Raw genomic sequence first — 25,872 nt, 5'->3', positions numbered from 1 at the left:
TTTCTATATATTATATATAAATATAATTTTAATTTGAAGATTCTCATCATTTATTATTATTTTTTGAAACTCGTTATCTTTAATTAAGACTGATTTTTTTATTCTTTCCTTTTTCCTTTACATGGTAAAAGTATGAGTAATCACTGTTATTTATCAATTAAGTGTCATTCTATAGAAAAGAATTAGAGATTTAAATTAAGATTCATCTTTCATTTTGTTATGATATATTAAGATTATTCAACACTTGCGGATGGTACCGGGAAACTGCATCATCAAATCCCAAAACATTAACGGCCAATGTTCCAAATGATCGGAAAAATCAAAACCACTGCATATGTCCTTCCTTATACTGCAAAAGTAATTAGTGAAAAGAAAAAACTAATAAAGTGCTATCCAAATTGCAGTAAAAAAAGCTGAATCAGTGAGAAACAGTATAGCACACACCAACACTTCCGCAGATTGATTGCGTAGTTCCCATCTAAGGCAAAAACCCTAGTGGTTTACCTAATCCCTGAAAGTAATCCCTTTGCTCTCTTCATTGAAACCTAAATGGAGGAGGAATCTAATCCCACACTCCATGTATGGATGCATGCTTTGTTGTGAATTCTTTCTCTTTTATCCATCTGTAATTTGACTAAACCCATTTTCTTTGACTTGTAGGTTGGTATTACTGCATTTCCACTTCCCCAAAAAGGTAATTCTTTCTTTCAGTGTTCCTTTCCTTTTTCTTCCACTTTCTTTGTTTGTTTATTGTTGAGTTGTTTTATAATTTTCAGTTTCTTAAAATGTAAAATCTATATAGGCAGGAGGGAAGACGGGGATGAGCAAGAGAATCAAGGAAGTCCCAAAAGGCAGAAGAGAGATGAAGTTGCTGAGGAGCTCAAGAATGAGGTATTATCATATTTGCATAGCTCAAAAAATTTCAATTTAATCTATGCATCATGGAAGCTTCAATTGAATAACATACAAAATTTGGCAACTTTACCTGGATGCATTACGTACAAATGTATGTTTATTAATGAGGACCCATTAAATACTACTCACATGTTTTCTAATGAGTTAGGAATTATTTGTCAATTAATGCCACCCATGTTTATACGACAGAAAATAAGAGAAAATTTAAGATGAAATTTGGAAGGAGTGAGAGTGATATCTGAAATATGTTATTCAGAATCTATATACAGATGCTCGTATAAGTTAGCAATTTTCATTGGTTAGAAATGCAATCTCCAACTACCCAGAAACAGCATTAACAGAGAATACATGACAGAAGTTATTAGGAACAATGTTGCCACGTAACGACCTATCACTTCTTTTCTATCTTAAGTCAGAAGCACATTGTTGCTGCTACTGTAGCACATAGCACATGCTTGACATGTTACTTAAATAACAAAGTTATCTTAGAAGAGACACAGATTATGTTATCATGTCATGACCTGTTTGCATAAGAGATGTCAATTTGTTTGTAAAAGTACTCTGGGCTTTGTCAAACTAGATTTAGTTGTTTTGAATATTTTGAGAGTTTTCATTATATTATATGAACTTCCAAATACCAAGAGTAGTTGGTTCGAGTTCTACTAAACTCAATTCTCTTAAGCAAGAAGGTCTTGGGTATGAGTTTTGGGGATGAGAAATCGTGGTTGGTAGGGGATACCACACTAAAGGTTACCAGCCTGGACCAAGATTAGTTATCATCAAATATGGTGGATATTGCATACAAATGGTATAAAAACAATATCAGCTTCCATACGCTTTTTTCTCAATTTCAATGATAAGCAGGAAGGTTATGGTTTGAAATTTGAATTGATGAGAGATAGGCTAGAGATGAGAATTTGATAACTAAAAAATAGTCTAACATGATGGTGGCTACGTTTAATTTCAGATCAAACTAGTAATTAAACCTGCCTATGAACATTTGGGTTTTATAACAAACAGTTCAAGTGCAAACAAACAAAACCTATTATTCATTGGAATTTTAGGATATGCAATTAGTGCTACAAAAGAAAAACAATTTGCCATTCCAATCAGCATTGAAACTGAATTATTATTCACTTAGTGAAAATTAGGAGTAGCCAGGTATAGATTTATACAAAATGCACAAATGGGCTTGTGGGCCCAGTACTCACTAAAATCTTAGTTCATTTGTAATTCATCATTAGAGAATAATAGATTTAATTTTGTTTGTAAGGTACTAATTATTGAAATAGAGACCGATCAAATATAAACTACCAAGAATAGGTCATTGGTGGTGGGGATTCCTTACCTGATAACAGTTGATCTATTTGATGCTTTGTTTTGCACTATATAACTATAATGACTATAGGTAGTAGAAGAGTATGAGCTGATCGTGTTGATTTGGTAAATGTTTTATCATGTGTTAGTTTCAGGAGGATATCAATATCTACGAGGGTGATAACTCTGAAGAAAGATATGAAGAAACAGAAGAGAAAACAATGGAAGTTTTGGTATATAAACTGTTCACTCAATCAAATTTTACCCACTATATTTGTAATTTCATTTTGTTATATGTTCATTTATTTTAATTGTTTATCAATCAAATTTTCTGTTCTGAAGATGGACACCACATTAGATGCTCAAGAATGTGACTCAAAAAATGTTGAAAGTGATTCTTCTAGTGATAGTTCAGATGACAACAACCATGATGACGATAACTCTGATTTTATTGACGAGCCACATATGGCTACATATGTGAGAATCTTGGACATTGTGCATGTAATTGTTTATTTTGCAAAATTTAATACTTTAGGATCTTTCTTTTATTTGCAGCCTTTGAAAAGTTCAGAGAACAGTGAAGAAGAAATTGAGGAAAATGCCTCTAAAACTCTGCAAGTAAATGTATTATTTCATAATCCATTTCCATAGTGTTGCTAAAATTTTAAAGGTTTATGAATTATTGCAATAGTGCGAAAAATGTTAAGGATGTTGATAATGGTTAGTACTTCCTCTGTAAGTGAACAATATCAAATCAGTCATATAACATGTTATTTCCTGGATTTTGCAGCCTGAAATGCTAACTACTTTGAAAGAACGAAGTGCCGGATCAAAGACAATATATACTAAAAACTTATCATATAGTGTGGAACGTGCTGATCTGTATGTATTACTTTTATGGTAGGTGCATATAAATTATTTTTGTTTTATTTTTCTAATTTTGAATTTTTCAGGGAAGATCTTTTCAAAGAGTGTGGAGAAATTGTTGATGTTCGTCTACATACAGATGATGAAGGGAGGTTTAGAGGCTTTGGTCATGTTGAGTTTGCGACAGAAGAAGCAGCGCTAAAAGTAAGCTGTCACCTTGTGTGGTGTGTGCAAATAGTTTTATAACGGCTGGAAGGTTTTGACAGATGGTTGCACCTTTGAAAGTGGCAGTTACTTTTACTTTTCAGGGATAAAAAGATAGCAATTTGATTCAGTGAAATATTTGTCTCATTCCTAGTGTTTTCAATGAATTTGAATCGTGAAGCAAAATGCCACGGTATACTTAGTTTTAGGAGACATGGTTTCAAATTGGGGTTGTCTTCAAGATGTATTGGGTTAATCTGTGAATACAGTGATAGATTGCCCTTGTCATTTAAATCTCACGATGGTTTGGCATCGTAATTGTGCTATATTTGGTTAATATGTGAATAGAATTGTATTGGGGATGGTGGGTTCATGACTATGCACTAGAAAGAAGTTCCTGCCATCTGTTTTTAAGAATGTATAGCACCTCTAATTTTAAATGTTTGATTGAGGTCAGATATCGACGTGTGTGTAACTTAAAGCTTGCAGTGCAGGTCTCTTATTACTTCTATTAGATACCTTTCAGTACACTTCGGACAAAACCTTCCTCTCATATATATATATATATATATATATATATATATATATATCACTACCATTACTAAGTTTCTGTTAGAAATTGATAGGTTCCTGAATTGGGAACCTAGTCAAAGACTCTCTCACTCACCAAGAAGACACAAGAAAGAGAGAAACTGAATATTATTTCCAGTAAGAGTATTTGTACAAAAAGAATTCAAAGGCTTAACCCTCTTCACAGGTAATAACCTGTCTACAATCAACTCACAAAGTAGGTGTTGTTTTCAATTAACTATCCTCTATTTATAACTATTCTCTCCCGCCCCCTCTTAACTGTTACAAACAGTTAAGTAATAACAGCTAGTTAGTTTTCTTTCTCCTTTCATATACTATCCATTTCTGCTTATGCCTATCAATACCCTTCGCCTGAAGCTCAACCTTGTCCCCAAGGTAGAAATCGGGGTACTGCTTCGTGATGGTTACTTCATCCTCCCATGTTGCCCCATCTGGACCCCCTTCCTACCACTCTATCAACAACTGTGGCACTGTCTCCCCACCTTGCTGTGTCTGCCTTCTTCCCAGAACGCCCACTGGCCAGAATGACGGTCCTTCTGCCTGCAAGTCTAGCGGCAACTCCTTCTCCACTCTTCGTTCACCTACAACCTTCTTCAACTGCGACACGTGGAAAACTGGGTGGATCCGTGCTGCCTCTGGTAACTGCAGCTTGTACGCTACCTCCCCTACCCGCTGGATGATCTGAAATGGCCCGAAATATCTAGCCGCCAACTTTGGGTGGAGCCTGTTGGCATTGATGTCTGCCTATGGGGCCTTATCCTCAGATAAACCCAATCTCCAACCTCCATATTCGCTGGTTTCCTTTTTCTTGTTTGGTTGTCTCACCATCGCCTCTTGTGGTTTCTCCAAATGTACCCGCAACTGTCTCAAAGCTTCATCTCGGGTCTGAAGCTCTTGACTCACTGCCTCAACTAACGTTTCTCCTGGAATGAATGTGTAGTGAGGGGGGTGGTCTCCCATAAACTATCTCGAACGGGGTGCACCTTATAGCTCCTTGGTAGCTGGTATTGTACCAATGCTCAGCCCAAGGCAACACCGTCATCCATCCTCGTGCCTGTTTCGAACAAAAACACCGGAGATACCCTTCCAGCACCCGATTCAAGACCTTCGTTTGCCCATCCGTTTCGGGATGGTAAGCGGTACTCATCTTCAACTTCGTCCCTTGACCCTTAAACAATTCCCTCCAGAAAATACTTAGGAATAATGGGTCCTGGTTGAGTAGGGGTGTTTAAGTGCTAAGAAATGGGCATATTTGCTCAGTCGGTCCACCACCACCAATATAGCATCGTGCCCCTGTGATTTAGGTAGCCACACGATGAAATCCATGCTCAATTCCTCCCACACTGCATTCGAAATTGGCAGCGGCTGCAACAACCCTTGAGGTGAGGAGGATAAATATTTATGCTGCTAGCATACAACGCATCTGGCTACGAATTCCGTCACGTCTTTCTTCATTCCAGTCCAGTACACCAATTGGGCTATGCGTCTGTAGGTTCGGTACACCCCTGAGTGGCCCCCTGTCTGCGTGACATGGAATTCCGCTATTAGCTTGGGAATCCATGTAGACTGTGCCGACAACACCAGCCGACCTTTATGGTGGAGTCTCTCGTGTTCCAGGGTGTAAGCTGGGTGAGTATTAGGATCCCTTCTAATCTCTTCTATCACTTTTTGTAACACCTCATCCGCCTCCACTTCCCGTACTATCTCTCCGAAATCCTGCCAGAAAGGTCTGGCCACCACACACAGTTCTTTCTCCTCTTCATTTTCCCCTTTACTCTTCCTTGACAGAGCATCTGCCGCCTTATTTGTAGCCCCAACTTTGTATACTATCTCGAAATCGTAGCCCATCAGCTTGGCAATCCAGTTCTGCTGGTTTTGGGTTGTGATGCGCTGTTCTAGCAAGTATCGGAGACTCTTCTGATCGGTGTGGACTACAAAACGCTGCCCTAAGAGGTAAGGCCTCCAATGTTGTATGGCCATCACCAGGGCCATCAATTCTTTTTCATAAATAGACTTACTTAACGTCCCCTGGGATAAGGCCTTACTATAAAAGGCTATGGGTTTCCTGCCCTGCATCAGAACCGCCCCCACCCCTCGGCCAGAGGCGTCGCATTCGATGTGGAAGGGCTGCTGGAAATCTGGCACTGACAACACTGGGGCTATGATCATTGCTCTCTTCAAAGTTTGCCAAGCCTCCTCCGCCTTCTCATTCCAAATGAACCCACCTTTCTTCAGCAGCTCGGTCAACGGTTGGGCGATCTTACTGTAGTCTTTCTTGAATCTTCTGTAATAACCCGTCAACCCCAGAAATCCTCTCAACCCTTTCACAGTTTTTGGCCTCACCCATTCTAGGACGGCTGCCACCTTCTCACCATCCATCTCCACCCCTCTGTGGGAAATAACATGTCCCAAATATTTTATTTGAGTCTGCCCAAACTCGCACTTTCTCCTGTTTGCCACCCAATGATCTCGTTCCAGTGTTGAAAGAACGCTTCCCACATGCTCGAGGTGCTCCCCCCAAGTTTGGCTGTAGACTAGGATGTCATCAAAGAAAACCAAAACGAACTTCCTTAGATAGGGCTGGAAGAGGCTGTTCATCGCGCTCTGAAATGTCGCCGGCACGTTAGTGAGTCCGAAAGGCATTACGACAAACTCGTAATGGCCTTGGTGCGTTTGGAACGCCGTCTTCTCGATATCCTTTTCACCCATACGAATCTGGTGGTACCCCGCCTTCAGGTCCACCTTAGAGAAGTAGTATGCCCCTCTCAACTCGTCCAACAATTCTTCAATGACCGGGATGGGGAATTTATCCGGCACCGTAGCTCGATTTAGTGCCCTGTAGTCGATGCAGAAGCACCAGCTGCTGTCCTTCTTCTTCACCAAAATGACGGGGCTCGAATAAGGGCTGTGGCTCGGTCGAATCACCCCCGTTCGGAGCATCTCGGCGACCTGTTGTTCTATCTCTCCCTTCATTACGTGTGGGTACCGGTAGGGCCTAACGTTGATGGGATTCACCCCCTCCTTAAGAGGTATATGATGCACCTCTTCCCAGTCCGGCGGTAGCCCAGTGGGTTCAACAAACACCTTGTCATATTGGCCCAATATTTGCTCCATCTCTGTCCTCTGTTTCTCAGTGAGGCCTTGGCGATACTGGGTACTCTCCTGGGCCTCCAACGAGCACAATTCCCACACCAGTAGTCAAGCTTCCACTTTGTCTATTTTTAATAAAGCGTTGGGCCCCACCACCTTTCTTTCTAATGTGGGATCGCCCTTCACTGTGACCTCTTTTTCTCCTTGTCGGTACACCATGGTCAATGTACCCCAATCTACTGTCACTTTCCCTAGTTTCTCCAGCCATTCTACACCGAGAATCACCTCCATTCGCCCTAGCTCGAACAAGTAAAACCGTTCGACCACCGTTGTATCCCCCCAGCTCCAATGCCACTTGCTCACAGCAACCACTGATCTTCTTCTTCTGTCCGTCCCCCAGGCTTACCAGATAAGGCTGAGTGTCCACTACCGCCATCTCCAATTCCTCCGCCAGCCTTCGACTGATGAATTTGTGGCTCGTGCCACTGTCAATAAGCATTAACACCTCGGGTCGGCCTATCCGACCCCGTAGCTTCATAGTTTTGGGAGAGGTTAGCCCGCCAGCAGAAAGCGCCGATAATTCCATCTTGGCCAGGTTCAGCTCGGTTTCCTCCTCGGCCCCATCTTCCTCCTCCTCTTCGGCCATGATCATCATTCTCAAACCACGCTCTGGGCATCGGTGGCCTAGCCTGAACGGCCCACCGCACCGAAAACATCTCCCTTCCTCCCTTCTCTTCACAAACTCCGAATACGGCAAATTGCGCGTATTCCTCTCCTTTCCGTTGCCGGTGGTTCTGGCGGCACCGCCTCCTTGGGTCGGCCCTCTCCTTACGGACCCAACACTTTCGGCAGTCCCTCCCCGATTCTGCATTTGCATGTCGCGTTGGGTTTCCACTCGCGCCACTACCCCCGCCGTTCGTCCCCACGAACTCTGACTTCTGGACGCCGATCCTCCTCCCGTCGTCGCGACCGTGCATAATTTCTCCACATCCCACGCAACTCTCATGGCCGTCATCAGGTCTTGGGGATCATGCGGCCTGACATGGTCGCCCACCTCCTCCCGGAGTCCCGCCATGAAGTAACCCAAAATCTGCTCCTCCGGAATCTGGGTCGTCTGTCCCACCAAGACTTCGAACTCCCTAACATAGTCCTCTACCGCCCCCGCCTGCTTGATGGTCAATCGCCTCTCATATACCGTTCCCCGTGTTCCTCCTCCGAACCTAATTCCCAAAGCTCTCTTCAACCCCTCCCAAGAATGGTTCTTGGTTTTCTCCCTCCAAAAACGGAACCAACTTCCCGCATAACCCTCCATGCTAATGAAAGCTAGTTGCAACTTCTCCTCCTCAACCTTCTGCACCTCGAAAAATTTTTCTGCCCTACCAATCTAATTCCAGGGTTCGCCTCCTTCGAACACAGGTAACTCCACCCGTTTTCGCCAATTCGTCATGCCGTCCTGACGCTCTACTCCCCGTCTTCCTCTTTCCCCTTCCGGTCCGCCGTCGTTATCATTTACGGAGGATTCACTACCCTCACGGCGCGGCCCATGTGGGTCTTGTTTGCGATCTCCCAGCAATTTCAGAATTGCTTGGATGTCTCGGCGCATTACCTCATGGTTCTGCCGCAAGAAGACTGTATCTGCCTTCGTCTCGGCCAGCGTAATCTCTACCGCCTCCAGCTGACCTTCTACCACCAACACTCTGCCCTCCATCACGTGATGTACGTCACCCTTTCGATTGGGGATCCGACAGGTTGGACCAAATTGATAGGTTTCTGAATTGGGAACCTAGTCAAAGACTCTCTCACTCACTAAGAAGACACAAGAAAGAGAGAAACTGAATATTATTTCCAGTAAGAGTATTCAGAGGTTTAACCCTCTTCACAGGTAATAATCTGTCTACAATCAACTCACAAACCAGGTGCTGTTTTCAACTAACTATCCTATTTATAACTTTTCTCTCCCGCCCCCTCTTAACTGTTACAAACAGTTAAGTAATAACAGCTAGTTAGTTTTCTTTCTCCTTTCATATACTATCCATTTCTACTTATGCCTATCAGAAATTCTCAATTTTCTTCTAAAATTTCTTTCATTTTCTCGCATCATTATGTTCAATGGTAAAAACCGAAGCTGTATTGTCATTATCTTATAAAATATTTTTTGTACATGTATGCATGTGTGGGTTTATACATGTACACATGTATGCATAAACATGCATATATATATGTATGCATGGCCTTTATTGCATTGCATTGTCATCATTTCTTCTTTTATGTTTGTTGAACCTCTGTTTCTGAGTGAATACATTGATTGTCCTAAGAATCAATTTTTGCTTTTGTAATCACAGGCACTTAAGTTAAATAATACAGAATTATTGAGATGTCGCATCAGAGTTGGTGTAGCTCGAGAAAGGCGAAAATATACCCCCAACAGAAGGTAGTTTACATATAGAATGAAACTGTTTAAGAACTTGCCTATTGTTGCTGTCTCATTACAACTTTTCCTATCCAATAGCATTGATCTAAATTTCTTACAAAACATGTCAATTTGAATTGGAGAACATTTCTGTTTATTTCACTGCATTTGCATATGTTGCCATGTCTGGTGTGAATATACTTGTTCAGGGTGTTTGGACGATCTTTAAAAAACAAGTCTGTGGTCATGACATTTTTTAAACTTTGTTTCATATGCTTCCTTTTCAACCTCATGAGAAGGAAATTTAAACAGATTTGTTCATCATAAGCTGATCCCTTTATTAGAAAAAGAAATAGAAATGTTTTTAATTAAAAATATATTACTTTTAAAGCACAAACAAAGGAGCCTATAATCTCTTATGTTGTCTCATTTCAAGATCTTGTGATTATGCTCTCTTCTCTTTGCAGTTTCCATGTTAATTATTTTAGCAACAAATATCAAGGTAGTGAAAGAATTCAGCCGGTGAGATGTTCAGAGATTTCAGAAGATTGTGAGCAAGAAACTGAGGAAAAAGACTCCAAAGCTGTTCAGACAATTGTAAGTGTTAAAATAGAGAACACAAAGACATTATCAAATACCTATACCTGAATACACAATTATTATGAGTTTTTATAGATGCACTACAATTATTAGGCCTAAACAGAGGATATTTTGTTTCTTATAAAATAAAGATCACATGGCTATAATAATAAAACAAAATGCATTATTCTGATTCTCATAATCTCCCCCTCAATTTGGAGCATATAGATCATATGTGCGCCAAGCTTGCTACAAGTGTATTCAATTCTTGGATTAGACCCTTTACAGATTTGATAAAGACATCTGTCACTTGGTCATTTGTGTTGACAAAACTTGTACCAACATCTCTTTTGATGAAACGACATTCAACCTCTATGTTTGGTTCTCTTATGAAACCTATCAAATATGTTATATAATGTATTTTCTGAAAATTTTCAGCCAAAAGATCAAGCTACTCGGAAGGAACAAAAAGCTACTTCGAAGACAATATATGCTAGAAATTTGTCTTATAGTGTGGAGAGGGATGATATGTATGTATTATTTTTTGTTCTGGTGGTTATTAGTTATTTTGTGTATGTTTTTCTAATTTCAAAATTGTTCAGGGAAATTCTTTTCAAAGAGTGTGGAGAAATTGTTGATATTCGTCTACAAAGAGATCATGAAGGGAGGTCAAGAGGCTTTGGGCATGTTCAGTTTGCAACTACAGAAGCTGCACAAAAGGTAGGCTTTGTGACCTTGTGTAGCCTTTGCAAATCATTTCAGAACTGCATCATGATTTCAAAGAGTTGTACCTTTGGAAGCAACAATTCCACACAAATTTCAATTGTGAAGTTTTAACAATTGGTTTGTTGAAATATTTTTCTCAATTGTTTTTTTATAGAATTTTTTTGAATTTAATTCCTGATGCTAGTTGCTATTCTTGTACTTATTTGTGGTTGAGGGAGGCGCTTTATTGTTGGTGATATTATTAAATGTAAAAAGGAAACCATGTGTTTTTTAGACAACATGTGTCCTTTATTTATATTGGTAAAAAGGAAATAATACAATAAATAGAGGAACTGATAACTGTTAGGCAGTGAGTCCGCTGGACCATTATTATTTTCCTAAAAATCTGTTGCTATGTTATATGCAGATTTATTTCCTTCAGCCAGCCTAATAATTGCATATATTTAGGATTCCTAATTTAGGTTGTAAACAATCAGGAATTAGGATCAACTATCACTAATAGTGGTAAATGCTATGTATTATTTAAGGAGATGAATAGTGAAAAGAAAAGGGCAACGAGAGGAAAACCAAATTTCTGACATGTTATCACGAGCCTCCTTTGACATAGACATGACCGTTTCCAATTTAGTGTTTGCACTTGCTTCTTGGTACCTCCCCTTTGTGTTTTTTTTTTCTTTTTTGTGTTTGGCCCTTGCACCCTGCTTCTTGGACCGGTGTTGCTCCATATCATGCTTCTGTTTCCGTTCTTGGTTCTTCTTTTTGGGCATTTGCTCTTCTCTCTTTGTTTTCATGACTACGGAGAATCTTTGTATCTGCTTTAACGGTAAGAACTATGTTGCTTGGGAGTTTCAATTCAAGATGTTTGTGCAAGGAAAAGACATGTGGGGTCATGTTGATGGGTCCTCCTCTAAACCCATGACCACGTCTGAGTTGGCTATTTGGGAATGCTCAGGTTATTTCTTGGCTTTTGGGTTCCATTGAGCCTCTAATGGTCAATAACCTGCATTCATTTTCTATTGCCAAAGACATGTGGAATTATCTCAAACGCGTTTTCAATCAGGATCATTCTGCCAAACGCTTTCAATTGGAATTGGACATAGCCAATTATAGTCAAGCTAATTTCTCCGTTCAAGAATATTATTTTGGTTTCCTAAACTTATGGGTTGAACACTCTGCCATACTACATGCTGTTGTTCCAGGAACCTCTTTGGTTGTTGTTCAAGAGGTTTATGAGGTCATTAAACAGGACCAATTTCACATGAAGCTTCGCCCAAAATTTGAAGCTGTATGTGCTGCACTCTTAAATCAGAACCCACTCCACTCTTTGGAGGTATGTGTTGGCGAACATCTTTGGGAAGAACGTCTTCTTACTCAGGCAGCTTTGTCCTGTGACTCTTCTGTTTTGGAAGCTATTGTCGTTGCCAATACTGCCTAAGATAAAAGCAAAGGTCGTGATACACAACAGGTTAATGTTATTCGTGCAAACTGTTTGGTCATATTGCTCGCAGTTGCACTCAAAAGTTTTGAAACTATTGTAAGCAACATGGTCATATCATTACAGACTGTCCCACTCGACCACCATGGTGTTTGGTTCTCTCATGAAAGACAAGAGGATAGGCAATGTGTAATGTTGCCTGGTTGTTACATTGATGGGGACGTGACCATGAGCAAGGGAAAGGATCTACTTGAAGGACTTGCAGAACTTATGACAAGGGCCAAAGTAAGGAAAGCAAAGGAAGCTCTTCAACAATTGTTGTTCATATTAATGGAATACAAGCCCAAGGTTCAAGGAAAAAAGACCAAGTTGGTTAATTGTGTATCATGGCCCATTTGGAGGAAGACTAAAACACCACTTGGCTGCTCTCTTTTTTTCTTAAGTAATTAGTTTGCTCAAATAATAGCCCAATCCTTTGTAAAATTGGCTGACCAAATTTTGTTTTGGGTTAATCAATTAATGGGCTTTATTTTGTTTTATTTCAAGTTGTAATAAAGGCTCACTTGGCCACTTACTCATCAGCATTTGAAAAAACTAAATTTTTTTGACTTTTGGTTGCCATAAATTGTAGTTACAATCAATAATTAACTCTTGTGATTCTGATGGCTAAAGCTTTAATAAACTTAACCATTTTCATCAAAGAGGACTAGTGAAGCTTTTTTGCAGAATATTAGAGTTTTTTACTCTTTTATCTTAGTGAGAGTGGTTGTCCTAAGTTCTTGAGTGATTCAAGAACCCTTGACTGTATCAAAGGACTTTCCATCTTTTGTGTGTTGCCTCCCTTGAAAAGAGTGATTCTTTCCTTCCATTTTTAATTGTCACTTTGTTTTTCTTTCTTTTGTCAAATTATAGAAACTCAATTTTGTCCAATTTATCTCGTAGTTATAACTTATGTTTTACATGTCCAAATTAAGTGCTTCTTGAGCCAAAATTGAACTTCAAAACGTGAGCTTTCACCTCGTTTTGGAACCACCCCAATCAGAGTTTTGTAGCTCGAGATATCAATGTTTCTAAAATTTTGTTTGAGAGGAGTGAAAGACACCATGGAGGAAAGAATGAATGTAGTCGAAGGGAAACTGGAAAACATGGGGCTGAAACTGGGGAACATGGAGATGTCCATGCGGGGATTGGAAACGATACGCAAAGATTTACAAGAACTGATGAGGATGATGGGAGGGCGAGCCCAACAACTAGATGGAAATTCGGATGGAAGTTAGGGGTCTGTTAACGAGAATCGGAGAAGGAGAAGGGAGAGCTCAGAGGAGGAATTGGATGAAGACCGAGGAGACACCCAACCTAATTGGGTAAAAGGGGCAGAACAGAACTACCCACTTTCGAAGGGTTTGATCAGTTGGGGTGGATCGCTAAGGCAGAGAAGTTCTTCGAGTTGCAAGGTGTGGCAGAGGAGGAAAAGGTGCGCCTAGCCGACATCAGTATGGAGGGTAGCGTTGGCTACTGGTTCAGAGCCTGGAAGGAGAAAGCCAAGAATCATTCTTGGGAAGGTCTGAAGGGAGCAGTGGTGGTGCGATTTGGAAAACGGAACGGGGGTACCATCTTTGAAGGGGTGGCGGCCAAAGCAGTCGGGGACAGCGGAAGAATACGTCCAAGCCCCGAATGGGAGAGGACTGTCGAATCCAAACGTGTGAAAACTGTCGGAACCGAACGGGCTAGTATTGCCGGATCCGAACGTGCGAGGACTGCCGGATTCAAACAAGAGAGAACTGCCAGATTCGAACGGAAGAAGACTGCAGGATCCGAACGGGGGAGGACGGCCATATCCGAACAAAGGACTGCTGGAACCGAACGGGAGAGGACAGATGGACTTGAACGGAAGAGGACGGTCGGAGCCGAACGAACGAGGAGGGCTGGATCATTGGGAGAGAAGCGTGATGGAAGGAAGAATGAAGGCTTTGAAGGGAAGGGTGGATGGGAGAATCAATGCCCCGGAGAGAAGGATGGATTCAGTGAAAAGGTGGGCCAGCGAACAGAAAAGAGGCCTTGCAGTTCTTGATACACCTGTAGAGGGGAGAGAGCTGTTTAAAGTATGGAAAGACATCGAAGACCATTTTCTCAAGGCCTACGATTCTGGAAAAAAGATGACCAAAATGAAGAATGGGAGTCATTGGAGGAGGAATTACCCCACCCAAGCCTCCAGACCTGAATTGGAGGGCTGTAGCCAGTGGGTTCCCTTCATATGATAACACGAGGATGAAAAGGAGCCAGGAGATCAAGCTACCCGGTTCCAACCTTGAGGACAAGGTTGTTCTGCAGCAGGGTGTAATGTAGGGTATAAGGTAATAGATGTTGTTAGAGGTTGGAAGGTATACGAGAGAAGAAGAAAGTATATGAGAGAAGAAGGGTACCGAACGGTGGAAGGCGGTGAGGAAGAAGAAGGGCATCGAATGGTGGAAGGCGGGGAGAGGTCAAGTCGAATGATGGAAGGAAGTGAGAAATCGAGCCGAACGAGAGGAGGCAGGGAGAGGTCAGGCCGAACGACTGAAGGCGGTGAGAGCTCGAGCCGAATAGTGGGAAGCAGCAAAGAACCTGAGCCGATCGGTTGAAGAGCTACTATCCTAACTGTTGTAGCAGCTAGGATAGGCGGGAAATATTTAGTAATAATTATAGTAAATATAGCTATATCCTAGGGAAATATTCAGTATAAGTTAATTATGGTAAATAGAGCTATATCCTAGGGAAATATTCAGTATAAGTTAATTATAGTAAATAGAGTTATATCCTAGGGAAATATTCAGTATAAGTTAATTATAGTAAATAGAGCTATATTCCAGGGAAATATTTAATATAAATAAAGCTAGACGCTATTGTTTAGGGCATGCTTTTGATTATTGAGTTTTGTTGATAGGAGGCTACAGTCCTGTGAGGGAGGTTATGCTCCTCGACTAGGGAGGTTATGCTCCCAGTTATCTTTGTTTACTTTTGTTTATTCAGAGAGTTCCATCACCATCAATAAAAGAAATTCATTCGTTCATTGTTCTATTGCGTGTGTGGGTGTGTGAGAGGTTGTCTGAGTAGGTTTCGTACTCAGGTACGTAACAGAAACATCTACTGCATCGTGATCCTGCCCAAACAGTGTCAAAATAACCAAAATTTGAGTATTTCCCTTATCTTCATAATTTTGTCCTTTTCTAGGGTTCTTCTTCATATACTTTTTTATTTGTATGACTGCATCCTAGTGTTCTTTACAGAGAGTTTATGAATTTAATTAATATGCTCAGTGCAAAGGTGGTGTCAAAATGAGTCGCAATGAGGTGCCAACTAACATTTTATATCTCCAAAGACCAAAATAAGGTTCTCCTTTATCAAGTACAAGTTTGACACTTGGATCTATTGGTGTGTCTACAAGCTTAGCATTTATCATCCTTATTTCTTCTAGAATGTCAAGAGCATATTTTCTGAGATATCACCAAACCATCCTTAGATTGGATTGTGTCACTTCTATACCAAGAAAATACCTCAAGTGTCCAAGATGTTTTGTATGGAACTTCTGAGAATTTTTTTTTAGTTATACAATACCCTTATCACTACCTGTGACAACAATATCATCCACATAAACAGTTAGACAAATACATTCTTGGGGATAATATTGATAGAGTATATAATGATTAGCATCACTTCCTATCATTCCAAACTGCTGAATAATATATAGTTCGAAAATGCCCAAACCATACACTAGCTGATTTAGCTTACCAGCTAGCCATTTGTATCTCCCAGGATTTGATTCCGGGGTTTGGTACAAATGTGACTCTTCAATTGCGTTAACAAGTCTGTCACACATCCTATATAACACTAACTTTTAAACCATAACATATATCGGACTATTGGGAAATTAACTTACTGCTTAGTTCAGAACATGGCCTATTAGATTGACATTGTTTTTTCTGGGATTTCTTATATATTGCCTGTTTTGCTGTATTTCATCATCTGCTGTCTATGTTTGCTGAACCCCTGTTCTATGCAATGACATTGAGCTGAAAATAATTTTTCTTTTGTACTCATAGGCTCTTGGGTTGGATAATAAAAAATGGTTCGGACGATCCATCAGTGTTGGCATAGCTCAAGAAAGGAGTGAATATGCCTCCAATAGAAGGTAATGTACATTTATAATGAAATTGTGCTGTTGTCTTTTTTTGACAAAATTTCCCACTTAATACCATTAGTGTAAATTTCTTCATAACGTTGGGTTACGGTGTCTAGTCATTTATGTATTATTTCTGTTAAGGTGATTGGATAAACCATGAATAAAAAGTGCTTTCATGACACAATTATCTTTATAAAATCGTTCCATCATAAGCTGCTTTTTTTAGCTTATATGAAATGGACTAAGGCCTTTTTTCTTCAGAAAGTTTATCTAATTATTAAAAGAAAATTATCAATATTTTTTAGTTATACAAGCATTATTTTAAAAGCACAGATAAGTGAGTCTTAAATCATTTGTATTTGTTCATTTCTGTATCTTGTACCGATATATTTCCTTTGCTATTTCCTTGTTAATAGTTTTAGCAACTGGAGCAATTCATTCAATAAGCGCGAAAGAATCGATCCCATCAAAAGGACATGGAGTTCAGAGTCCTGTGAGGAAGATATTGAGGGAAAAGCCGTAAAAGATCCTTGGAAAACTGTATGCATTTCAGGATGCAATTGCTTATGATTGTTGAATGTTCATTTGTTATGAGTTATTGGAGGTATAAAGTGGACTTGTTTGAAATGGTTAAGCATGTGGAGATGCTTGGTGCTGTTTCCATCGGAAAGAATGCTGTTATTGAGCAATATGCTCACCCCGTATAGTTTAAATGATCAAAAAACTTATGCATTATGTTATTTCCTGGAATTTGCAGTCTAGATTGTTGGCTACTCTGAAAGAAGAAAATGCTTCATCAAAGACAATATATGTCACAAACTTGTCATACAGAGCGGAAAAGGCTGATGTGTAAGTGTTATTTTTCATGTAATTGATTATTGATTATTTTCTGTATGTATGTTTACACTTTCAAAATTGTTCAGGGAAAATTTTTTCAAAGAATGTGGAGAAATCGTGGAAGTTAGGCTACACAGAGATAATGAGGGGAGGTTAAAAGGCTTTGGACATATTACGTTTGCAACAGCAGAAGCTGCACTAAAAGTAAGTTTTTGTGACCTTGTGTGGTCCGTACTAGTTAGAACTGCCAACAATATTTCTTAGATATTTGGAGAACCCTGTCTTGAGCAGCAATATCTCCATTACAGTTTTGGAGAACCCTGTCCTCTGCGCTGTTGTCCATTTCTCTTGTCTTCTCACCATCGGTTGAGTTTTCTCCTCCATAGGAGGTTTTCCTTGCTTTCTTGATGTCTAGCAGACTACCTTTCACAACATCCCTCCCCATTTTTTCCTCTTTCTTTCCTTTCTTGGCATATTCCTCACTTCTTACTAAGCCCCTTATCTGAATCTTGATATCCTGCATCATTTATTTTATTTCTTGGGTAGTTCTTCTCCATCTTGTACTACTATGTGGAAGTCTTTCTTCCTTCTTCTCTTTGTCATTAGCCAAGTACTCTCCTTCTTCAGAGAATTTCTTGGCTTTCTTGATGTTTTGTAGACTATCTTTCACAGCATCCCTATCCTTCTTTACTTCTTTCTTTCCTTTCTTGTTGTCTTACAGAAATTCCTCTTTCTCTCTCTTTCTTGCTCTGTCAAGAGATTTCTCCCTTCTTTTTGAGTCCCTTTTTTGATTATGGTCTTCCAATATCATTTCTTTCAATTCTTGGCAATTTCTTCTAAATTTTGCCATCCTCATTTCCCTTTCACTGGTCCACTTCTCCCTGGTATTGTCTCTTCCTTCCATACTTCCACCTCTTCCCTTATCCTGCACTCCTCTCCTAAGGAGATCCAACAGGTCGAACTAATTTGTTAGGTTTCTTTTGTCAAGAAACCAATCTTCCACTCCTCACAGTACCCACTCACACACAAAAGAAAGAATATGAATGAATATTGCTTTTGTAATCAAAGAATGTAGAGTTTACAATCTTTCCTCAAGGGAGCACTCTCCCTCCACAGGACAACTTCCTGTCAAATACATTGAATATAAAAGCTACCTTCTACCAAACCCCGCTTGCCTCCTTATAAAGGCAACCCACTTCTAACTACCCAACAACAATTAATTCCTAAACTGTTTTCTCTGTCCTGCATCTATTACCCATTATAACCTATCATATTATATCCTATCATTTAGGGTATGTTTGGCATAGAGAGGAAAGTGAAAGGAGAGAATAAAAGTAAATTTTAGGTTATTTGGTATGAAAGGAAATGGATATATGAGCGAAATACTCCTAATTAGGAGATGTGATAACTAATATTTTCATAAAATTTGATTGAAGAAAATACCTTTTTATATGACAGGGGTTTTATAGTGTAGAATAAAAGGAGTTACTTCTCTATTTAATTTTACGAAGGAGACTAAACAAAATTAAAATGAAATAAAAGAATGTTGAATAAATTCATATTATTCACCATTGTTTTATTCATATGCCTATACATATAAATTGAAAATCAAAAATAAATTATAACGAAAAAAAGTTTAATATTCTTAAAATATTTTTCTCTTGCCAGTGTCTGAGGATTATATTTATTAACTTGCCAAATCCTTTCCTTTTTTTCATTTATATTTTTATGTAAGAAATGTTGCAAGTATCTTAAAATAAAAACGTTCTCCCTCCCTTGTAGTATGCAACTCAAAGCCCACTCCATACAATAATCACAAACTTCAAACTCTTCTCCCTGATCAGTTCCCTTTCTTCCCAACATTGGAGGCATTATTCTTTTCCTGTTTTTCTTTCCTTCACCTTTATATACTTTTCAGGTGCTGTTGACTACGTGCATCATTTGAGCCTATGTCTTTGTGAAGCAATTAGTTTTTAACTGATGCAGGGCTGAAATTGATATTTCTTGGCTTGTCTATGTTGTGCATCATCATCTTGTGTACTCTTAAGTTTGTTGAAACCCTATTCTGTGTGAAGATAATGAGATGTGCATCATTTTGCCTTTGTATTGTTAGGCTCTTGAATTGGATAATACAGAGTTGTTCAGACGTTGCATTGTAGTTCAAATAGCTCGAGGAAAGGGTGAACGTACCTGGAATAGAAGGTAATCATCATGCATAATAAAACTGTTCAAGGGCATGCCTCCTACTACTGTTTTTTAACAATTTTTCCTGCCTAGTAGCATGAATGTAAAATAATTCTCATGTGAGTTTGCAGTATTTGGGGTGCTTGGATAAGCTTTGAAGAAAAAATCAGTCATGATATAATGTTCTTTCCTTGCCTTTTCTCACCGTTTTTTTGTTAATAATGGTATTAATTGTAGCAACTCATTCCAAAAGCATGAAAGATTTCAGCCCATGAAGGCTATAGAGCATTCCGAGGACTGTAAGGAAGAAATTGAGGAAAAAGCCCACGAAAGTCCTCATGAAAGTGTAAGCATTTCAAAATACATTTACTTAAGCTTGGCGAAAGTTTATCTATTATATGACTCGTTGGAGTGTGTAACTTGTGTCAAAGAAGTTAAGATGCAAATGAGGCAGCTTTTGAGTGAATGATTAAAATTGTGTTAGTTATCAAGTAAAGAAAGAAATAAGAAATTGAGGATACTATGGTGAACTGAATTTCAGTTTACTTCCTGCCATTTTGAAAGTCTCAACCTATAAAATACTCAAGGAAGGCCCTATCATGGTCAGAAACAATAACTTTTGGATAAACTTGACAACAGGAATTTCCTGCTTTGGAAACAATAATTTGGTCCTGTTTAAATGGACTTTGTTTCAACAAGTTTCTTCTGAAGTGATTGCTCTGCGATTTCTTAGGCAAAATGTGATTCTGAAATTGAGAATACAACTTACACTCGCTGGGAATGACAAGATCAGATGCTGATTGCTTGGCTTCAACCTTCTGTCTATCTCTTTTACCTCAAGTTATTGTCTGCATGCACCTTTGGAAGCATTTGTAGAAGAACCATAATTACTTTCAAGCTCACAGAAGCTAAATCTCATTTTTCCGAACTGAATTAAGGAACATGGAGAAAGGTGATTGTTCTGCCACTTGTTGAAGGTCTTGCTTATATTAGGTCATATTTCTATTCAAGAAAATGGGTGTTGTTGTGGATGGATTATCCATTGAGTTGAGTATGAACCTTTTGTCACACTTGTTCATAGTATTGGTCTTATTGTTAACAATACTTGGTTGTTGGTTGATTCACCCTCATTGCTATCAAATGGAAGCAATGGAAAAATTTGTGGTGGTTTTTTCACAAAATGCCATGCAATGGCACTAGCATAGTAGGTTGCAAATGGTGACCACTAGACACATGGCATTGGTGGTGAACATGTGGGCATGAAAAAAATTACAGTTTTTTTTTTTTTTTTATAAAACAAAGAGACAAGAAATATGATAGGGACTTGGGTACATTTGTTGCTTTAGTCCCACATTTGGCAGTTTCAGTAAGTGAGTTTATGCTTCTCTTAAACTCACAAAACCAATAAGATGAGATATGCACTTCATTTATATACTAAAATTTGGCTTGAAATCCGCAGTCGACGTGGAATCTCCAACATACCTCTTGCATTGAAGAATGAACATCTCGAGCATGGGATTATATATTTGTGAGTAGTCTAGTAGGAATTTGCCTAGAATATGCTTTGAATAGCTTTGATACCATCTCAGTGAGTTTATGCTTAACTCAACCTAACAAAACTGACTTGTAAGGTGAAGTTTGCATCCCACTTATTTATTATAATTTGGCCTGATCTCTAATTAATGTGAGATCTCTGGGAGGAAGTATGGGATAGTCAATGGAATATTTAAGTGTTTAGTTCTCCCTCCTTAACAACTAGGTTTCAAGGGTGAGTTTCCTAAGTGCTTGTTAGTTGATGTCAATGTCTCAGAAAGGGATGAAGGGTTTTAGCCAATGTAGAAGTTGAGTAATGTAGAGTGAGCTACCTCAGCTCTTACAGCCAATGCTATTATAGGACTAAAGGTATTGTCCTCATCGGAGGCCGGGTAAGAATAGAAGACAAGCACAGAAGTTATATTTCTTGCATGCTTGTGTTGGTGTTGTAACATAGGATCATCTTGTGTTTGCACTTTTTGTTTTTTTTGTTTGGTCCAATAACAGTATATTTTGTTGTGATAATTTCTGTTCCAATTTTCTATTTTATATTAGAAAAGAGAAAGAAATACTTTATCTCTTTTATATATTTTAAATGATACATAATATATAGACATTAGTGGCAAATTTGTTGAAGATTGCATGCCTTGTTTCTTTTATTTCAGACGTTATTGTTTTGTTATCTTTTTTAACTTTACATTTAATGTCAGATTGTATCTTCCCTTCAATCAAGGGATTCTACTATTTTTCCTCAAACATTCCATCATACCTTGTTATTATTACAAAAATAAGAATCATATCTTTATAATTGCAGATATCAGGAACATATCTTCATACTAAAAAATATCAATATCATAGATGTATTATTCCAGGATCTTATCTTTATTGTTAGAGGATTTCAAATGTCCTCTATTTATTGAATTGATTTCTTTTGTCAATATAAATAAATAAATAAATAAATAAGCTCAATGCTCTTTTTCTTGCATTTATCATGGTAGTTAGAGTCTCTCGAAAACTGTGTTGGCCTAGTGGACCTACTATCTTTGGAGGGATTTTTTTGAGTCCATTTCTTCCAAGTTTGCATACTATTCTGGCAACATCTTGGGTGACTTTTCCAGTGACCCTGTTTTTCTCCATCAACCACATGGTAGGGATCACATTGTCCTGATCAACACCCACCCATAGAAGGGTCCAAAAAACCAAGCAATGCACTCACCGACACTTGAGGATCGACCACCTTTCACCCAGATTCTGAGAAAATGGATTCCAGCACCAACTCAGCGTCCCAATTAGATGAAAAAGGTCACAATTTCACTTTGGGCTTTCAGAGTCTGGATATGGTTCAGGGGGTTGTGCCACAGATTCGGTCTCACTGCCAGTCCTGAATCTGTCCCAACAAAAGTCGAAAACAATAGGTAAATATCGATACTAAAGTGTGCAGTGTCAAGAAGTCCACTACCCACAGCTCAGTAAAACATGTTTTCCATTCTTATGAAAAGTGTGCATGAGTTAGGAGTGAGGCTTATTCCCTCTATACTAATGATACCCAACATCTATACAATGTTTGCCAAGATCTTTTGACACTACTTGCTTCATGCCGATTTGATGTCTGCTTGGGCAGATTCTTGCTGCCTTACATGATTATGACTTTCTACCTCCATCTACGGATATGTCAAAATAGAACTTGAGAACTGCACTGCCTTACATGATTTTGATGAGTTCCTAGCACCATCAACAGATGTAAAAAAAGAATTTGAGAACTGCAGTATATTTTTTATGACTTCAGCCTTGTATGACTTGCTTCACGAGTATGTGGTTACATGTGATCTGATTCTAGAATCACCAGTAATCCTATCTATGACTTATGTTTCTTCTATACTCCTCCGTATTACTCCAAAAGTAAATATGGAGTCGCTAAACTCTTCTGCTGGTACACTAATGTTATATCACTTCCACATCTTACAACACAACTTCAAGTTGCAGATGTCTTCACCAGGGTTGGACTGTGACCCTGCCATCAATTTCTTGTTAGCAAATTGATGGTCCGTTACTATTTGGATTAATTTGAGGGGGAAATCAATCAGGATCCTGTTTTAATGTTTCCAATTAAATATTGATTGTAATCTGTCTATTTTAAATCAGAAATATATGTTCATTATATTACATAAGTATGGGAATTAGAATAATTGTGCCATTATTGCTATTTATGGTTGTAAATATTTTTATAATATTTATAGATAGAATGATGATCAATGGAAGGGGCAGATAAACAGAAATTCTGACATCTAGAACTTGTTGATCAGCCCGTCGGTCAAAAAACTGCATCTTCTGGCTCGTAACCTCCCTACTCTTATGTCCTTCAGTTGTGAGTTGTTCAGTTAAGAAAACAAGTTCATCATTCATATAATTCTGGTGCAACTAAAAATGTTGAGTGACCCTTACTTTTCTTTGACATTTGGGGTCCTAGTTGAGTTTGTTCTACATTAGGGTTAACTTCTTTGTCACATTTATTAATGCTTTGCCTTGGTATACTTAGGTTTTCTTAATGAAAACCCGTTCTGATATTTTCTGTCTTCCAAGACTTTTCATGTGAAATTCAAAATTACCTCTAATTAAATTTTTATGCACGATACTTGCAAATATTTGTCCTAATTTTAGTCTTTTCTAACCTCTAATGGAATTCTACACCAAGGATCTTCAGTCCACACCACAATAAAATGAGGAGCCTAAGTATTCTATAAATGTTTCTTTCCTCCTGTAACACACCACACAATAACAATGTTTTTCTTTCTGTCTGAATTCTCCCTGTCTATTCAGCTATTGGAAACTATTTGATCATATGCTTTTTCTAAGTCACTGAAAACCATATGGTGGCTCGCAGGTTTTATAGTAAATTATACCAGCACCCCTTAAGGTGCAGAAACATAATTTCCAATATGAATATGACCGTTATCTTGTCTTGTAATGTCATATCTGAATCATTTATATACGTGTTATTTCCTGGAATTTTGTAGCCTAAAACGCTAGCTACTCTGAAAGAACAAAATGCTTCACCAAAGACGATATTTGTTGGAAACTTGTCACATGAAGTGGAACAGGCTGATGTGTATGTATATTTTTAATAAAGTTGCTCATCAATTATTTTCTGTACATTTATTCTAAATCAAGATTGTTCAGGGAAAATCTTTTCAAAGAATGTGGAGGAATTGCTTATCTTCATCCACATACAGATCATGAGGGGAGGCCTAAAGGCTTTGTACATGTTGAGTTTTCAACGGCTGAAGCAGCACAAAAGGTAAGCTTTTATGACCTTGTGTTGCAAATCATTTAGAACTGATAATAGTAAGTGAATGACAGTTGTTATTCTGTAAGCAACAAAGCCATATACTTTGTTAGCAATTTGTTTATTGAATCTTTCTTATATAACATTTTCAATTAAATGTATTGTATATGATTGCTATAGTAAAGCGAAACCTTGTGCTTAGTTGTGTTGAGGCCTTATTGTTGTTGGTTTTGTTAATTTGTGCAATTTTGATGATCATCTTATCAGTTCATGGTTGCTTCAAGAAGTGTATAATCTTATCTTTGGAATACAATGTTGGATTGACATCATAAATCTACACACACACAAATATATATATATATATGTATATATATATATATATATGTATATATATATATATATGTATATATATATATATATGTATATATATATATATATGTATATATATATATATATATGTATATATATGTATAACAAATTTTTTTCACATTCATTTCTTTTAATTTGAAAAAAAAATAATCTTTTTTCTTCTAGGTTGAGTTTAGAGAAGACTTCTAAATGAGAGTTTGAATTCATGGAAGTAAATTTGAAGAAATATTTATGAGTGAAGTTGGAGCAGAAGTTATAAATAATTAAATATATAAAACAAATTGAGAATTTATTATCTTTTTTAATTAAAATGGCCATAGTATTAGTATGACCCCTCCTATGTTATATGCTATGCGTAAATTTTGAAATCCATATCTAAACCACTCTATGCTTCTACAGCAACAACTAACAAAGTCCATGTAATTTTATGACAAGTCATGTATATGACCACAATAATTCGGGTGGGAAAATTTGATAGGGCTATAATTTTTTACTTACGTACTTTATTTATGAGGGTAAGAGAGGTTTAGAACTAGTAGAGAATTAAAGTACAAAAAGTACAATATATCTGTCAGCTAGGAGTCTAGGACACCTATGATTACTTTGAACAGAATGAATATAATTGGTATGCAACAAAACATAGTTTTTATAATAGAAAATAAGCAATTTTTCTATTAAGTTCACCCAAACATTCTTAACTCATGCATTGTATATTGTTCTAGCCAGCTCATAGGTTGTAACTTCTATACTGCTTCTTAACCTGGTCAATGGTAATTTGTTGTAAACCTAGTTAGTCTCAACTCTCAACTAGGTGCTCTTGGCTACATTCATCGTTAGAACCTTTGTCTTTGCATAACAATTAGTTTTGAATTTATATCTGTACTTCATCATCATCTGTTTGTTTATGCTTATCGAAGACATTGAGCTGACAATCAATTTACTTTGGTATCATAGGCTCTTAAGTTGAATCATACAGAATTTTTTGGACGTACCATTACAGTTGAATTAGCTCGAGAAAAAAATGATAACTACAGTAGAAGGTAATCTACATATCCAAAGATGCATAATAAAACCATGCAAGAGCATGTGCATGCCTCTTGTGTAAATCTGTCATTGTTTGGACTTTCCTGCCTAATTGCTTTAATGTGTATTTCTTATGAAATGGCCATTTTGAACTGGAAAACATTTTACAGTCTTTCATTGTGCATTTGCATGGGTTACTGTCTCTTGTTTATACTCATTTTGTCCAGGGTGTTTGGATAAGCGTTGAGAAAAAAAACGCTTTCTTGATATAGCTTTTGTTCATCTTTTTTGAGATTTGTGTTCTATCTAATACAAGAATTAATTAAAAATGGACTTTTTAAAACAAATAG

General features: G+C 38.1%; 1 protein-coding gene across 7 annotated transcripts in view; it reads left to right on the top strand.

Annotated features, from left to right (window-relative positions):
• Window positions 1-260: 260 nt before the first annotated feature.
• LOC108347443 (nucleolin 1) overlaps window positions 261-25,872 on the top strand; it is a 28,127-nt gene continuing 2,515 nt past the window's right edge. The window contains exons 1-21 of one of the 7 annotated variants that reach the window (XM_017586692.2): window positions 261-579; window positions 661-694; window positions 803-891; window positions 2,388-2,465; window positions 2,575-2,709; window positions 2,788-2,856; window positions 3,023-3,114; window positions 3,186-3,303; window positions 9,327-9,415; window positions 9,862-9,991; window positions 10,412-10,503; window positions 10,576-10,693; window positions 16,214-16,302; window positions 16,710-16,833; window positions 17,051-17,142; window positions 17,217-17,334; window positions 19,244-19,332; window positions 19,552-19,660; window positions 23,862-23,953; window positions 24,025-24,142; window positions 25,454-25,539. In XM_017586692.2, coding sequence (XP_017442181.1) covers window positions 550-579; window positions 661-694; window positions 803-891; window positions 2,388-2,465; window positions 2,575-2,709; window positions 2,788-2,856; window positions 3,023-3,114; window positions 3,186-3,303; window positions 9,327-9,415; window positions 9,862-9,991; window positions 10,412-10,503; window positions 10,576-10,693; window positions 16,214-16,302; window positions 16,710-16,833; window positions 17,051-17,142; window positions 17,217-17,334; window positions 19,244-19,332; window positions 19,552-19,660; window positions 23,862-23,953; window positions 24,025-24,142; window positions 25,454-25,539 — 1,991 coding nt within the window. In that variant the 5' untranslated portion in view covers window positions 261-549. Of the gene's footprint in view, window positions 580-660; window positions 695-802; window positions 892-2,381; window positions 2,466-2,574; window positions 2,734-2,787; window positions 2,857-3,022; window positions 3,115-3,185; window positions 3,304-9,326; window positions 9,416-9,861; window positions 9,992-10,411; window positions 10,504-10,575; window positions 10,694-16,213; window positions 16,303-16,709; window positions 16,834-17,050; window positions 17,143-17,216; window positions 17,335-19,243; window positions 19,333-19,551; window positions 19,661-23,861; window positions 23,954-24,024; window positions 24,143-25,453; window positions 25,540-25,872 lie in introns of all 7 variants that reach the window. The other 6 variants (XM_017586683.2, XR_008247568.1, XM_052874162.1 and 3 more) reach the window with 6 other exon arrangements.

Source organism: Vigna angularis, chromosome 1, assembly GCF_016808095.1.
Source record: "Vigna angularis cultivar LongXiaoDou No.4 chromosome 1, ASM1680809v1, whole genome shotgun sequence".
Classification (NCBI taxonomy): domain Eukaryota; kingdom Viridiplantae; phylum Streptophyta; class Magnoliopsida; order Fabales; family Fabaceae; genus Vigna; species Vigna angularis.
This window is presented reverse-complemented; position numbering and strand designations above follow the sequence as displayed.